Source organism: Tachysurus fulvidraco, chromosome 5, assembly GCF_022655615.1.
Source record: "Tachysurus fulvidraco isolate hzauxx_2018 chromosome 5, HZAU_PFXX_2.0, whole genome shotgun sequence".
Classification (NCBI taxonomy): Eukaryota; Metazoa; Chordata; class Actinopteri; order Siluriformes; family Bagridae; genus Tachysurus; species Tachysurus fulvidraco.
Genome location: NC_062522.1, coordinates 31,299,194 through 31,314,193, shown reverse-complemented (window position 1 = coordinate 31,314,193; position 15,000 = coordinate 31,299,194). Strand labels below are relative to the sequence as shown.

At 38.5% G+C, this 15,000-nt stretch overlaps 2 protein-coding genes across 7 annotated transcripts in view; both read left to right on the top strand.

Annotated features, from left to right (window-relative positions):
• Positions 1 to 1,344, top strand: part of scn1lab (sodium channel, voltage-gated, type I like, alpha b) — a 41,845-nt gene extending 40,501 nt beyond the window's left edge. For all 6 annotated transcript variants that reach the window (XM_027159907.2, XM_027159912.2, XM_047814064.1 and 3 more), the window contains exon 27: positions 1 to 1,344. This exon is cut by the window's left edge and continues 2,095 nt beyond it. The gene's annotated coding sequence lies outside the window, so the exon portion shown is untranslated.
• Positions 1,345 to 6,378: 5,034 nt separating this feature from the next.
• xirp2a (xin actin binding repeat containing 2a) overlaps positions 6,379 to 15,000 on the top strand; it is a 32,049-nt gene continuing 23,427 nt past the window's right edge. Inside the window, exon 1 of the mRNA XM_027159988.2 lies at positions 6,379 to 6,810. Within this exon, the coding sequence (XP_027015789.2) occupies positions 6,646 to 6,810 (165 nt within the window). The 5' untranslated portion in view covers positions 6,379 to 6,645. The remainder of the gene's footprint in view (positions 6,811 to 15,000) is intronic.

Sequence of the window (15,000 nt, the reverse complement as noted above, 5' to 3'; positions counted from 1 at the left end):
ATATAATAATAATTATTATTACTATAGATAGAGATGTATTGCAGCGCTGCCTTATATATCAGAATAACAAACACAGACAAAGAAGTCGATCGCAAACCCACGCTTTCTTTACGACAGTCACGTGAAGCCTGAATGTCCACTCTGTGAACAAAATTCCCTGGAATATCACGCTACCTGCTACGTGCTACGTGCTACGTGCTACGGCATCCCGATTCACAACCTGAATGTCTCCATGGCAGAACAGCCAGTGTTTTGACGCAAAATCTCTTTCTTAAATATCTTTTTTTTTTTTAAAAAAAGAGACATGATGTCTTTCTTCCAAAGCGAACATTCTGTGCAGGGAAGCTGGCGGAAGGCTTCGAGCTCGGAGAACAACGATCACGAGCCCCCTGAAAGCGTCGAGACGAAGGGGTGGACGGGTGAAGGGGTGAAGGGGGCGAATATTTACAGTTACGACCGGCTCTTTTGTTGAAACGTGTGGTGATAACGTCTGTACATATCGGCACTCTGTATCTCACCTCTGTACTCGACACTGTAGAGGAGCACTTTTACACTGCCATCTGGATGCATATTATCTGTGTGTGTGTTTGTGTGTGTGTGTGTGTGTGTGTGTTTGAGAGAGAGAGAGAACGAGAGAGAGAGAGAGAGAGAGAGAGAGAGAAAGAGAGAGATAAAGTATATATGTGTGAGACAGAGAGCTAGTATATACTGTATGACTGTACTGGGACCAGCATCGATGTGCTTTATTCCCATTCTCTTGTTCAATGTTTATACTGTAAATAGTAGTTTGGAGCTCACGTTTTCTTTCTTTTCTTTTTTTTCTTTTTTCTTTTGTTTCCTTTTTTTTTTTTTTTTTTTTTTTTTTGCAAAGTGCTAACAGTATGTGTGAGGGCCAGGTCCCGGTTTTAAATGTACATATAAATTTATGAAGCAATCAGTGGTGGTCATATTTCATTCGTAGTGTTGTAGTAAACTGCATGCACTATACTAACCAACTACATGGTGACATTATTTTAAAAAGCCAAAAGAATAAAGATCATATTTTTTGTACCAAAGTATAATTAATTTCCTCATCGATATAACTGTCTCACGATGTTCATGACTATCATGAAGCCCCCCCACGATGTACCGGAAATTTTTATCATCTCTATCGACTGAAGTTTCTTTTTTTTTTGTTACGTTGAAATGTTTTTTTGTTTTGTTTTGTTTGTTTGTTTGTTTGTTTTTTTTGATGATGTGTGTTCAGAATGTGCAAAATGACTTTTATTCCATTGAATCGGAGCAAAAAGGTTTCTGACGTACACTGTAGTTTTCCAAAATAAAGCATATTTTGGGAAGCCGATACCTTTGAACGACTGACGGATGTGTTTGATTTATAAAAGATGAGCTTGGAAAAAAAAAAGGAAGCGTGAAATCTTCTGGATGAATCGTTTGGTAATTAGCGATCGATGAATCGTTCGTTTTCGATTTCAAACGACTCCATACGATCGCTTCGCTGACGATTAAAAAAAAAAAAAGGATTAAAAAACGTACGCTGTGCGTTTTATCCGTCTTTAGTTATGTTTTATGTCGTGTTTAAGTGTAAAGCACTCTACAACAGTCTGCTCGATGAATAATTTCATTTGAATCATGAAGAATCACAGTTAAATCGATCTTTTTGAAACGATTCCCTAAGTGTTCGATTCCTCTAATACCACTGCGATTTGCCAGAGTAATGGCATTCTACATTTATTACAATTTACAGTGACATTTATTTTTAATGTTTTGTAACCTGAAACTGACAACTTTAAAAGAACACCATGATTTCAGAGTCTTTAATTATTTATTTATAATAATTTTATTGTTTTTTTAAAGCACAGTGTCCTACTTTATTGTTTTAAGTTTGACTAAAACATAGCAGTCTACAGGATGAATCATGTGCTCACTAATGAATCGTTTGCTATCTAGTGACTCACGAATCAGCGAATTGATTCGCAAGCCTGAGTCTGTTGAAAGTAACACAGCCGTGGTTATATCAGGAGTCAGGCCACAACATCATTAACTACTTTCCCAGAGAATTTTATTCTCTTTATTTTACAGCAACATTCTCAACGTAGATGAGTTCTTTAAAGAAACTGAATCAGTCAATTGCCTAAATGAAAATTTGCTAGATTCACTCGGCCTAACATTTAATACCTGAGCTGAAATAATGAGATTTCCAGCTGACTGAAATGGACTTACTGTAGACTTGTTGCATCTTTCTCTTTACCTCCCACACTAAGGATGTTTGTTGGTGTTCAGACAACGATGGCGTTCGGAGGCTCATTATTCTGAGCCTGTGGAGCCCGAAATCTGACCTGTGCTGTAATAAGGCCACGCCAGACGCTCGTGATACATCTGTGGATCCACATTTCAGCTAAACACCAATTACTCAAATACAAACAGCTCATTTTCTGATCACAATTTAATGACAGCTTATCATTGTTTTGCTTTTTTCTACCTACACATTCAGAATTGGACAATATCTTAATCACGAAATATGTTATGCGTTTGTGGTCAGAATTAGTGTGAGGATGAAAGTGTGAGAAAGCTGAAAACATAATCACAACACAAGCTAAGAGTGGTGGTGGTGTCACATGCCAACTTTTTCTCAGGTCCAACTGTTTTCAGCAGCCTGTGTGTTTGTGTGATGGAGAGAGGAAACACTCTGTAATCAGGACCGACCCTCCTGGAGATCCTCTCCTCCTGTTGCCTAGCAACCTGACCTCACCATACTGCCCAACAGGTCTTTTATGTTGTTGCCTCATTTCCTCATAATAGTGAGAATTCATACCACATTCAACATTATTTGGTCATTTCTTTTTTATTATTATTTGCTGTTTGTTTAAGTTATTTAGTTCGTTCAGTTGTAATCCATCCATCCGTCTATTCATTAGTCTGTTCGTTTATTTCTTCAGTCACTTGGCCATTGTTCTTTACGTCTTTGTTCACTCATCCTTTAATTAAATCATTACTTAATTTATTTGCCCTTTTGTTTATTTGTTGTTCTTTCCTATGTTTGTTTACTCGCTCATTCACTTATTAGTTTGTTCACTTGCTTGTTTCATTCTTTATTCAGCGATTCTTTCACTTCTTCACTTATTTGTTTTGTGGCTGGTCGTTCATTCACTATCGTGTTTGTTTGTGTCATAAGATACTGAATAAGGCGAGAAATTTCCTGCTGTGTTCGAATCGAACCTCAATATGACTTTAATAAATAGACAAAATATTATTGTTTACATTTAAAAATAGTTCAAATAGACAAAATATTATTCTTCACAAACTGGTAACTCTCTTTGATCTTTTTAAACAGCTTTCACTACTCTTATTTTTAATTTTCCACAAACAGGTGAGACATTTTATATATATATATATATATATATATATATATATATATATATATATATATATATATATATATATATATATATATATATATATATATACTGTATGTACAGTATATACTGCACGTTAGGTATGTTTTGGTGGTATGTATGCTGATGACCACTAGAGGGAGCTCTTCTCTGATCTTCACCCCAAGGTCACGTTTCTTGTTAAAACTCTTGAATTTCTTGTTTTCTAAAAGCTACACAATCATAAAACGCATATCAAGCCATTCAAAGAATATGTTCTATTTAATAAGTGTTTACAGAAATAGAAGTTATCGTTTGTGGTAGACATGACAGACATGACAGATGACAGAGCTCGGCTTGTGTACAGCACAATGAGGCCAAAGTGCTCTTTTAAACCGCATGAAAAGGGCTTTTTTTTCCCCCCGTGGCTCTATGCGGTTTGCTTCTGCACTCTATTTTGAGTGAATAAGCGCTGCAGAATGAGAGACTCACTTTTTCCGCTTCACTAAGAATAACATTTCCTGATGACAGGACAAAAATAAAGAAAATCACTGCTCGCGCCATTAAACCATCTGCGCGAGCGCTTAGCATTAGCTAACTGTAGTCTCGCCTGAGGTAAAATTCTTACGCTCGTTTTTTTTTCCCCCATTCGAGTTTTTATTTGAATTTTAGTATATTATTTCAAACAGTTTATTAAAATAATTTGTTATTATTATAATAATAATTATTATTATTATTATTATTATTATTATTATTATTATTATTATTATTATTATTATTATTATTAAATGAAACGTGACTTCCTTTCGAAGTGCACTATGTAGGGGATGAATGTAGGGGATGAAACAATGCGGTTTAATGGTTTATCAAGTGCACTAAATGTTTATTATGGGGCAATTTGGGATGCAGCCAAAGCCTGGACTCAGCTACAGCATCCTTATAATAATGAGGCTTAAATTTTAGCCCTGAAAGGAATGTGAGCATATAATAATAAATAGAATTATTAATTTATTTTTTTTAAATTTCCTCTATTTCTTAGTTATTTAGTGGTTAATTAATATATTATAAATCTTTAAAAACATATTAGTTGTTTTCCTTTTTTGCATTTATCGTTTTATTTATTTCATAGTATAATGATGTTTAATTAGCATCAATATTTTTATATTTTTAATGATTTACATTTTTTTGATTATTTAACTTGTTTCATTATTATATTTGTTTTATTGTATTTGAATCATAATCCATTTTAATTGTGCATATATCATTCCTTTATCATTTTACTCTTTTTATTTAATTGTATTTTAGCTTTTTATTCTTGTTGTAATAATATATAGTTACACCTGTTTGTATACTGTATTTTATCATTGTATTATTTATTTATTTACTTACATACTATCATTTTACTTATTTTATTGTTTTCTATTTATAGGTACTCTAATTGTAGGTACTGATTTATTTTATGGTTATATTTTTATTAATACTGTTTTATTATTGTATTATTGTTTATTATTGTATATTATTATTATTATTATTATTATTATTATTATTATTATTATTATTATTATTTATGTACTTATTTACAATTTAGTTTTTTTTTTTTGTATTTATAGTTAGCACCTGAAAATTAACATTTTACACGAGCATTTAGTTTTAAACAGAATTTTTTTAGTAAAAAATAAATATATAAAAATTATATATATAAAAATTATATATATATATATATATATATATATATATATATATATATATATATATATATATATATATATATAATTTCTTAAAAGCCCCCATAAAATAGCTTTTAAGTTTGTGACTTGCAAATGAAACATGATTCATCTAACGTGTACAAAGGCCACAGGAAAATCCATCCATGGCTTCAGCTCCAAAGTGACTTTGAAACATACAGACCCAGCACCACTGTCTGTGGCAATAAAACTGTCCTGAGCTGATCTGAGAGAACGATTTCCTGAAGTTCTGGAAACGAACACTTAGCTGTGTCTGTACTGATGATCCAGACAAAATAAATGATGAATTCACTGAATTTCTGGAACGTTTGGAATTTTATGTTTATCATCCAGACGAAACAAATTACTACTGCAAATTATGTGTAGGTGAATTGCTCTCTGCTTGAGTGTGTGTGTGTGTGGGGGGGGTGTAAGTGAGCTGTGTTTCTGTGAGTTGAATAATGCATCTCTCTGATGAAGCATCTCTCTGCTTACAGCTCTCAGCTTCTCATGACATTAAGACCATGTGCATTAGGAAGATGTGCATCTCTCTCTCTCTCTCTCTCTCTCTCTCTCTCTCTCTCTCTCTCTCTCTAAGAATTCTGGACCTGGCCTCTGAAATCTTCACTAGACTGCACAGATTAACCTGTTTAACAGACATTCAACAGATCAGATCAAAAGTACAGCACCAAAAGTGAATTCTCCATTACTGGAAGAAAAATACACTTGTTATAGGAAATAAATACTCACAGAGTGGTAGATTTTCCTTCAACAGCACAATCCCAAGTCTTCTTCTTTCGGCTTTTCCCTTCAGGAGTCGCCACAGCGAATAGCACAATCCCAAGTATTATAATAAATTAAAAGATACCTTATTATTTTGTAGGTCACCAAGGTTTCCATCATTCTGGGCAGATGCCATGATAAGGAAGCTGGATTTGTGTGTGTGTGTGTGTGTGTGTGTGTGTGTGTGTGTGTGTGTGTGTGTGTGTGTGTGTGTGTGTGTGTGTGTGTGTGTGTGTGTGTGTGTGTGTGTGTGTGTGTGTGTGGAGAGGGAAGGGTGTTACTGTAAAAGCAGAGGGTAAGGGAGGGCTGTTTTAATGTTTCCATGATTTGTTCAGCAGTGAAGCTCATTTCCTTCCAGCTGGGCACATGTGACTGTGTCCTGGATTACACACAGCTTTCACGTTCCTGCCTCTGTGTGTGTGTGTGTGTGTGTGTGTGTGTGTGTGTGTGAGAGAGAGAGAGAGAGAGAGAGAGAGAGAGAGAGAGAGAGAGAGAGAGAAACACATGTGCACGAGTGTTTACTGGAAGAAATTTGTAGCCTAACTTTTCTTCCTGTCTCTCTCTTCCCTGCGAGCAGATCCGTCCGGCTCTCTCTCCCATACACCCTCACGGCAGTGCCACGCATTCCTTCCTCTACATCCTCTGCTCTGATCATTTCCTTTTCCTCTTCTCTCTCCATCTCCTCATCTCTCAGCGTTTGTCCCTGCAGCACCGGTAGTCGGTTCACTTCTTGTGAGGGAAGCGACTGGTGTTCGGTTTCTTCCACAATGGAAACTCAATCTGGAAGCAAAGGCGAGGAGCTGAAAGAAAAGCGACACACACGGGCTGCTGACGCCAAAGAGGACCTGCAGGAGAGCAGGCGCATCGAGAGGTTTGACATCCCTCTAACCAACCTGAAGAGCATGTTTGAGAAACCACCAACACAGAGCACGGTGAGTCAGTGTGTGTATTCTGTTTCTGAGAAAAAGTGTGTGTGTGCTGAGTCATCTAGAGCTTAAACTCACAAAAAATTGTTTATGCCTCAAATCGAATTTTGCCACAGAAGGCTATGCAGTAAGAGAAAGGACCAATTTACGATTACTACAAAATCTACTTTAACAGGTTTAAGTTGATTTCAACAAATCTCTAGAAATGGTAAAGAATTTTATTTGATGTTAGCATGAAGTTGGTGATATGAGGTGAATTGGGAGACCACGATGTTTTGAATTTGCATATTATACATAGTCATAGAATGTTAAAAAGCCTATTAATGTTCGCAGGCCAATTTAAGAATATTAAACAGTTTATTATTCTACATACATTATACTATTTCACATTTGTGCCCAAATACATACACTGGGCTAAAAGGTGCAAAGTAGAACAGTTTTAGAAGACCAAAAATCTGAATGCTGTCAATAGTTCATTAAAGTTAAAATTTTATTAAGAATGAATGCTTTTTGAAAAGATTTGAACTTTTGGGGTTGCAACAATGGAACGGCATAAAAGTGTCCTCTAGGATGCCTCAATAGGTTCAACATAGATGCATTGTGCTCTACAGAGAGTCCCACTAAACCTTAAACGTTGGCTTGAGGTTCACAGTAAGAGTAGATAACATTTGATTTTGCCCCCTAGGGTGCCTGTGTCTTAAATAACACATGATAAATGATAAAGTGCCCTATATGGTGTCTCTATGGTAGATGAAATGTGCTTCCTAAGCAGAGAAAAAGCAGAAAAAAAATGTGCCAGTTTTTATATCGTCCCTCAGACAGCTCGGGTTAAATCTAGGATCTCGAACCTTAAACAGCAAACAGATTTCAGAAAAGAGTGAGAGTGAGAGAGAGAGAGAGAGAGAGAGAGAGAGAGAGAGAGAGAGAGAGAGAGAGAGAGAGAAAGAACGGACTGAGGAGAACCAGCTGTTTCTCTTTTTCCTTTGCACAACTTGAACACTTGATATCCAAATTTAATCCCTCCTTCATTTCTTAAGCCTCGTGAGACTCTGCAGGAATGACTCAGTGTTATCCGAAACTTTGCCTTTTATTATTTATTAATTTTTCGTTTTCCCCCCAAAATGATGGACACTTTTATTACACTAGGTGTGATTGCACCTCCTCACCCCGAAGGCCTCGAACTGGGACACGTGCGTGGAGCCAAAAGTAGAAAAGTATACACTATAATGCACTGTACAACCAATCTGGTGCCCTACATGAACAGTGTTTAATGACAGTCACTACAACGAAACCAAATGCTTGTGATCTTTGTCATTTCTTCATGTTTTGCACCGAAAATGAAAAGTATTGGCACCCCTGGTTGAGTTTGAGTGCACATGCTTCCACTGAAACTAATCCAGTATACTGAGTTAACTCACTCACTGTTCTGTCCTGTCAGAGCTAAACACACCACTGTGCTTTCAGCCATCTCAGAACCAGCGCAGGCGATTCAGAAACACGTGAGTCATCTTTTTGCACGTCTGTGCGTGTGTTAGGTTTAAACAGAGGGGGCGGAGCGTAAGGGACAGATTTTAAAGGGACATACTACTTTCAAACCTTCATCGCTTAGATTTTAATGGTAATAGAATGCAGATGTGTGAGAAATTAAAGGAAAAACAAAACAAAATGAGTTTTATGTGTCGGTTCCCATTGACACAATGATTCTGTGGCATTGGAAAGTGCTAACATCTCTCCAGAATGTTCCATAAGTGTTCAGAATCTGGTGTTAAGGAGATAAGCAAGCCCTTGAACCATGTGCACGAAGGGGCGGAGTCATTCTGGAAGAGGCCCCGCCCATCAGGACAGAAACGTTTCAAAAATGTTGTAAAAGTTTGTACACCCTAAGGTGAATGTTATGATCTTGTTATGATAATGAAGCCCGTTCATTCTATTTGCCTTTGGTGACTTTTTAAGGTCTCCTCTCTTCGGTTGTCGCTGTTGTGAAACACAGTGATATCTTTTTTAAGCACAGTTTCCAGTTATGTGAAAGGTCAGTGTTATGAAGCTTCACAGCAAACTGCATGAGAGCAAACCGCCGTAAATGCGACTTAACAGAATAAATGTGTTGGCTGTTTTTGTTTTTTTTATTGGACACTTTAAAGAAACACATTCGCATAAAATCTATCAGTTTTATTTTCCAGTGAATTCAATAAAAAGACAGCACTTGAAGTGAACAGGGAATTATGTATTGTATATAAACTGTAAATAACAATGTCTGGTTTTCATTTTCCAATAAAATCAAATATCAAAGTTTCATGATGCTCCAACATTTCCAGATTTAAGTCTCTCCTGTGGCCAAGAAAAAAAAATCTTTGCTTGTCCACGATTAACACAAACTCGCCAAAAGCAGAACCACACACCTATCTGACCTGTTAAAACAACAGCAAACGAACACACTGAAGCACCCAGAGGATTTACACACACACACACACACACACACACACACACACACACACACACACACACACACACACACACACACACACACACACATACACACAAAATAAGCAAAATTATAGCTCTATTTATAAGAAACCCACTGTTGCAGTCCAGAAATAAAGTTTAAATAACATATTGTCTGTGTGCTCGAGCCTATTTGTGTGTACAAATCTGTGTGTGTGTGTGTGTGTGTGTGTGTGTGTGTGTGTATGTTTCCCACAATTCTAAGAAATATTTGAAAGCCATACTCCTTCATGTTTTTACCCTAATGAATATGTGAGGAATAAAACTGTGACATGGAAAGTATCAGGAAAGTAATCAACGTTGCAGTATAACGTGAGTCTGTGTTACTGTTACCACCCTGAAGTTGATCATTTTCCTGAAACAGCACAACATTCAAACACGATTTTTATCCCTTTAAAGTTGTGGATCATCTGTGAAACAGACTCCCTCATCAGCCACTCTTCGCTCTCTTGACGTTAACTGACGGCCCCAACAACTGCCCTTAGACTGCCAGCACAAGCTTTTGAGGTTTTTTCTCAGTACAAAGAAAAGAGTTGTAATTCTTTGTCCCTGATAATCAGTCATACAGCAAAAATGCACCATGTTCTATATACAGATTAGTTGTGAGTATTCCTTTAATGGCAGCTCAACATTAACAAACACAACAGGAAAAAACGTGGTTAATTTTTTAGTCTTTTTACCACGTTACCTCGGTATGTACTGTACAGCGCGAGCCGTGTTTAGTAGCAAAGCCTCGTGAAACGTGGCAAACGGGCAGACATGGTCTCACCCACCGCATCAAGTGATGTGGGAATTTCTTCTATAAAATCAAACCCTAGATTGAAATTTAGATCCTCGTTAACTGGCTCAATTCAAAATAATTGCGTACAAACAAATGCTGCTTCTTCAGTCTGCTTAGTTTATATCGAACTGATATAACGATAATAATTCGTAATAGTAGGTGAAAATAATGTCTAACAACCGAGTCATGAAACGATGTTCTGTTTATCAATCATCTGTTTAAATGATTTGATCAGAAATTAAAGGGGAGTTTTGTTATTTTTGGATCCGCCTGCTGTCCGCAAAGGCCACCTTTAAAGGAAAAAAACTAAATTAACCGGTCCGTTTATTCCACCATCCAAACCACGTAACATTTTCCTGACATATACTGTACTTTACATCTCTATGATTATTTCAGGTCTATAAACAATCACAAAAATCACTAACTGCATCTTTAAACAAGCCGCTCGGTATTTCATCAAAATGCTCAAGTTGCTGTTTCCATGTTAGTCAAATTGGTCCAGAGCTACTTTTTCTCCTTCTGGTAGATTGTAATCTTACTTACTTGGCTTGTATTATGTTACACTTTTAATATTTTTATTTCTCCGTCAATGCATTTAGAATGGTGGCCAGAGACTGCTACAGATGTGTGTGATGATCTGGGAAACGTCATAAGATACTAAGGCAAGACCGTTGAGTTAATTAATTACTGTGAAATAGTTTTTTATTATTATTATTATTATTATTATTATTATTATTATTATTATTATTATTATTATTAACTAATATAAATGTAGTGAATGTTTCTACTAGTTTTACTGAAATTACTGTATAATTTGTAGTAGTTACACTATAGTGGGGGGCACGGTGGCTTAGTGGTTAGCACGTTTGCCTCACACCTCCAGGGTTGGAGGTTCGATTCCCGCCTCCGCCTTGTGTGTGTGTGTGGAGTTTGTATGTTCTCCCCGTGCCTCGGGGTTTTCCTCTGGGTACTCCGGTTTCCTCCCCCGGGCCAAAGACATGCATGGTAGGTTGATTGGCATCTCTGGAAAATTGTCCGTAGTGTGTGAGTGTGTGAGTGAATGAGAGTGTGTGTGTGCCCTGTGATGGGTTGGCACTCCGTCCAGGGTGTATCCTGCCTCGATGCCCGATGACGCCTGAGATAGGCACTGGCTCCCCGTGACCCAAGAAGTTCGGATAAGCGGTAGAAAATGAATGAATGAATGAGTCACATTATAACATGTTTCAAGATGAATAATTAAATAAGCAACAGATTCATGTATAAGCGTCTAGATATGTTTAATGAGGCCAGTTAGATCGATGCTTTTGGCTACAACCCTGAGTTTCCTCTTCCCATGTGCTTTCTTTTTTTTTGTGCTGCCACATGTGCAGTGGAATGACGAGTTAAAGTGTTAAAGCATTTGTTTCCGAGGAGGAAGAAGAAGAGAGAGATGGGATACTGGTCCAGATCCAGCTTCTTTGGCACACTAAACCATGAAACATGACCTCTTTATCCCTCAGTGTGGTTTAATAATTTACAAACTTTCTGCTCCCTCTTTCTCTCTCTTTCTCTCTCTCTCTCTCTCTCTCGCTTGTCGTTCTGTATCTCTCGCTCTGGTTCGTTTTAATGATTGATGAAGCCGGCAGGAGAACACGGGGAGACAGACAGGAAGAATAGCAGAGAGATCTGTTAGACTTTCTCTCTTTTGGCAATCTGTATGCTTTTAACGTGCTCTATGTACCATTTAAACGTGCCTCTAGAATTTACTTCTTCAAAAATAGCTTTTGTTATACCAAAGCTTACATCTATTAGGTCAGAAGTTGTTGATTCTTGATCCTATAACAGTTGCGTGATCCTAGTTTCAACTACAAATCACAGGTTTATATATTAATGTGCTTTTTCTATAGCAACAACTCGCACAGGGACTCATAAATCGTTGATCATGGCGCCGTTATCCGTATGACATTAGCATCAACGCTATTTCAAGGAGTCTCCAATGTGAGTAGTTTGACAAGAGCTCATAGGAGATACTGTAATATATCTATTGTGTGAAGGTTCCACAATATTACCTGTACCTGTAAAGGGGGGAAAACGGTGTGATGTTGCATTTGTTAATAATTCTCGGCAGATTGCTGTGTTAGCATTTGTATAAAAAGGATGGTGATGGTAAGTGTTGATTATTTCACTACACTGTGTCTCTCCTGTGTCACAGTGACACCAGCCAGTCCTAGGTGTCTGTGAGCTCATGGAATTGTAGGGTGATGGAGTGGAGTAGAAGATCTCAAGTGTTCTGCACAGAGCACTCAACTCCACTGAACACCATTAAGATGAACTCAAGTCCCGTCATCAACGTTAATGAACACAAATCCAACCGTCTTAGTAGGCACCTCAGTCTCGGGCCGGCCATGACTGAGGTGCCCTTGAGCAAGGCACCGAACTACCCAACTGCTACCCGGGCACCGCTGCATAAATGACTGCCCACTGCTCCGGGTGTGTGTTCACGGTGTGTGTGTTCACTGCTGTGTGTGTGTGTGTGTGTGTGTGTGTGTGTGTGTGTGTGTGCACTTTGGATGGATTAAATGCAGAGAACAAATTCTGAGTATGGATCACCATACTTAGCCGTATGTCATGTCACTCACATCACTCGCTTTAAGATATCAGACGTTTGAATGAGCACGTGCTTGTGATGTTCAGGTGTCCGTAAACTTTTGGTCATTTTGTGTAGGAAAGCGCTGAGCTGACTGTTGGTCAGAAGTTATATAACCAAAATAACACATGAGGTGTGGCCATTCATTCATTCATTCATTTTCTACCACTTTATCCGAACTTCTCGGGTCACGGGGAGCCTGTGCCTATCTCAGGCGTCATCGGGCATCAAGGCAGGATACACCCTGGATGGAGTGCCAACCCATCGCAGGGCACACACACACTCTCATTCACTCACGCATTCACACACTACGGACAATTTTCCAGAGATGCCAATTAACCTACCATGCATGTCTTTGGACTGGGGGAGGAAACCGGAGTACCCGGAGGAAACCCCCGAGGCACGGGGAGAACATGCAAACTCCGCACACACAAGGCGGAGGCGGGAATCGAACCCCGACCCTGGAGGTGTGAGGCGAACGTGCTACCCAATAAGCCACCGTGCCCCCCTATGAGGTGTGGCCAGTTTGTGGGAAATAAAAAAGCTTGTCAGTGTTTGCATTGCATCTGTAATTCTCCTCACAGCCTGCAGAGGGCGTAAAAACCTTTAATCTGCTTTTTTTTAATTAAAGAGTTGGAGCACAGACTCCTGATGCAGTCTTTGTCATTTCATGGTGACTAGAAGGAAGGCGTCTTAGCATGTCCTATCCAACAGAGGGCAATGTAATATTTTGATTATTTATATCTTCCTGTAAATAGGACAAGCTCTAAAGATTGCAGTCTAAAAAATCTCTTGCATGTAGGGCAGAGATTCCGTTCTGTATATTTTTTAAGCATTAGTCAGGAGATGTTGTGGAGAAGCAAAACTCCGGCGTGTTATGTACGGTACGGAGATGATTTGATTATTCCAACAGCGAGCTGATATTAAACAAATTTTTCCGCTGTAAAGAAATGTTCGCATCATAACAGGTAAACGTTTCCTTGGAAATCTGAACATTTGCATGCACGGTATGACGGAGAGATAAGCGTACTGTATGACCATCTGTTACTCTTCATACAGTATAAGTGAGAAGCCTGTTGTAAAAGTCATGTTCCCTTTCAGCACAATACTAACACTATTTTGTGGAGCAATCCATCGCTCAGTCTCCTGCTTAAATCCTGTCATGCAAGAGAGGATAATTATAGGTTAACTAGCGCACAGGGTGGCCTCATGTCTAAAAGTGAAGTACACACAGGCATGCTGTCATCCAGGCCTCGGTACAGACTCATACTGTAGCTAAATCTATGAGAAGAGCTGGGGCTAAAAGTGGCGTGCATGCTCGCAGTGACCGGTTTACGCTTACGGCTTTGTTAAAACGGGACTGTGCGTCTACGCATGACTCCGATCGCTCATGTCTATGACAAGTTGTTCGGCATGTAGGACGAGCGGCACATGCGTCTCACGTCTTAACACGTGACCCAAACCCCAGCCATCGTTTCTTTCTACGTTCCGTCAGGGTTCCACGTGTTTAACGGGTTTCTGAGAATATTCTGTTCACAAGTTCACAGGAGTTGAAATTGTCCATTCATGACGTGATCTCTCTCTCAGTACGGAAGGAGCTCCGGCCGGACACGCGTTTATCTTTAGTCTACGTACGTGCAGTGTCGCGTTTCAGTTGTCATTTTATAGACTCGTATTGCTATTCCTGTCGTTTTCTATGTGATGCCAATTCTAAATCGATCTTCATGATTTGTGTAGTGTAATAAATGATGCTGTGATGTGTGCTTATTACTGATGACTTCTTAGCTCGACACTGATTCTTTTCATCTAACGCACGTGTGTCGGATCTTATTCACAAAAGGCGTAACAGGAGTAAGTCACACATGTGCGAGTCACAAGTAAGTCTCAAGTCATGAGTGTCAAGTCAAAGTCAAGTCGAGTCTTTTTTTAATATTTGTCAAGCAAGTCTCAAGTCTCAAATTTGCAACTTAAGTCTGACTCGAGTCAAGTCGAGTCCCCCATCTTTGAATCATTTAGCTCAAGTCTGAGTCAAGTCTCAAGTCATGAATGCCAAGTCGAAGTCAAGTCGAGTCTTTTTTTAATATTTGTCAAGCAAGTCTCAAATTTGGGACTTTAGTCTGACTTGAGTCAAGTCGAGTCCCCCCATCTTTGAATCATTTAACTCAAGTCTGAGTCAAGTCTCAAGTCATGAATGCCAAGTCAAAGTCAAGTCGAGTCTTTATTTAATATCTGTCAAGAAAGTCTCAAGTCTCAAATTTGTGACTTAAGTCTAACTCGAGTCAAGTCG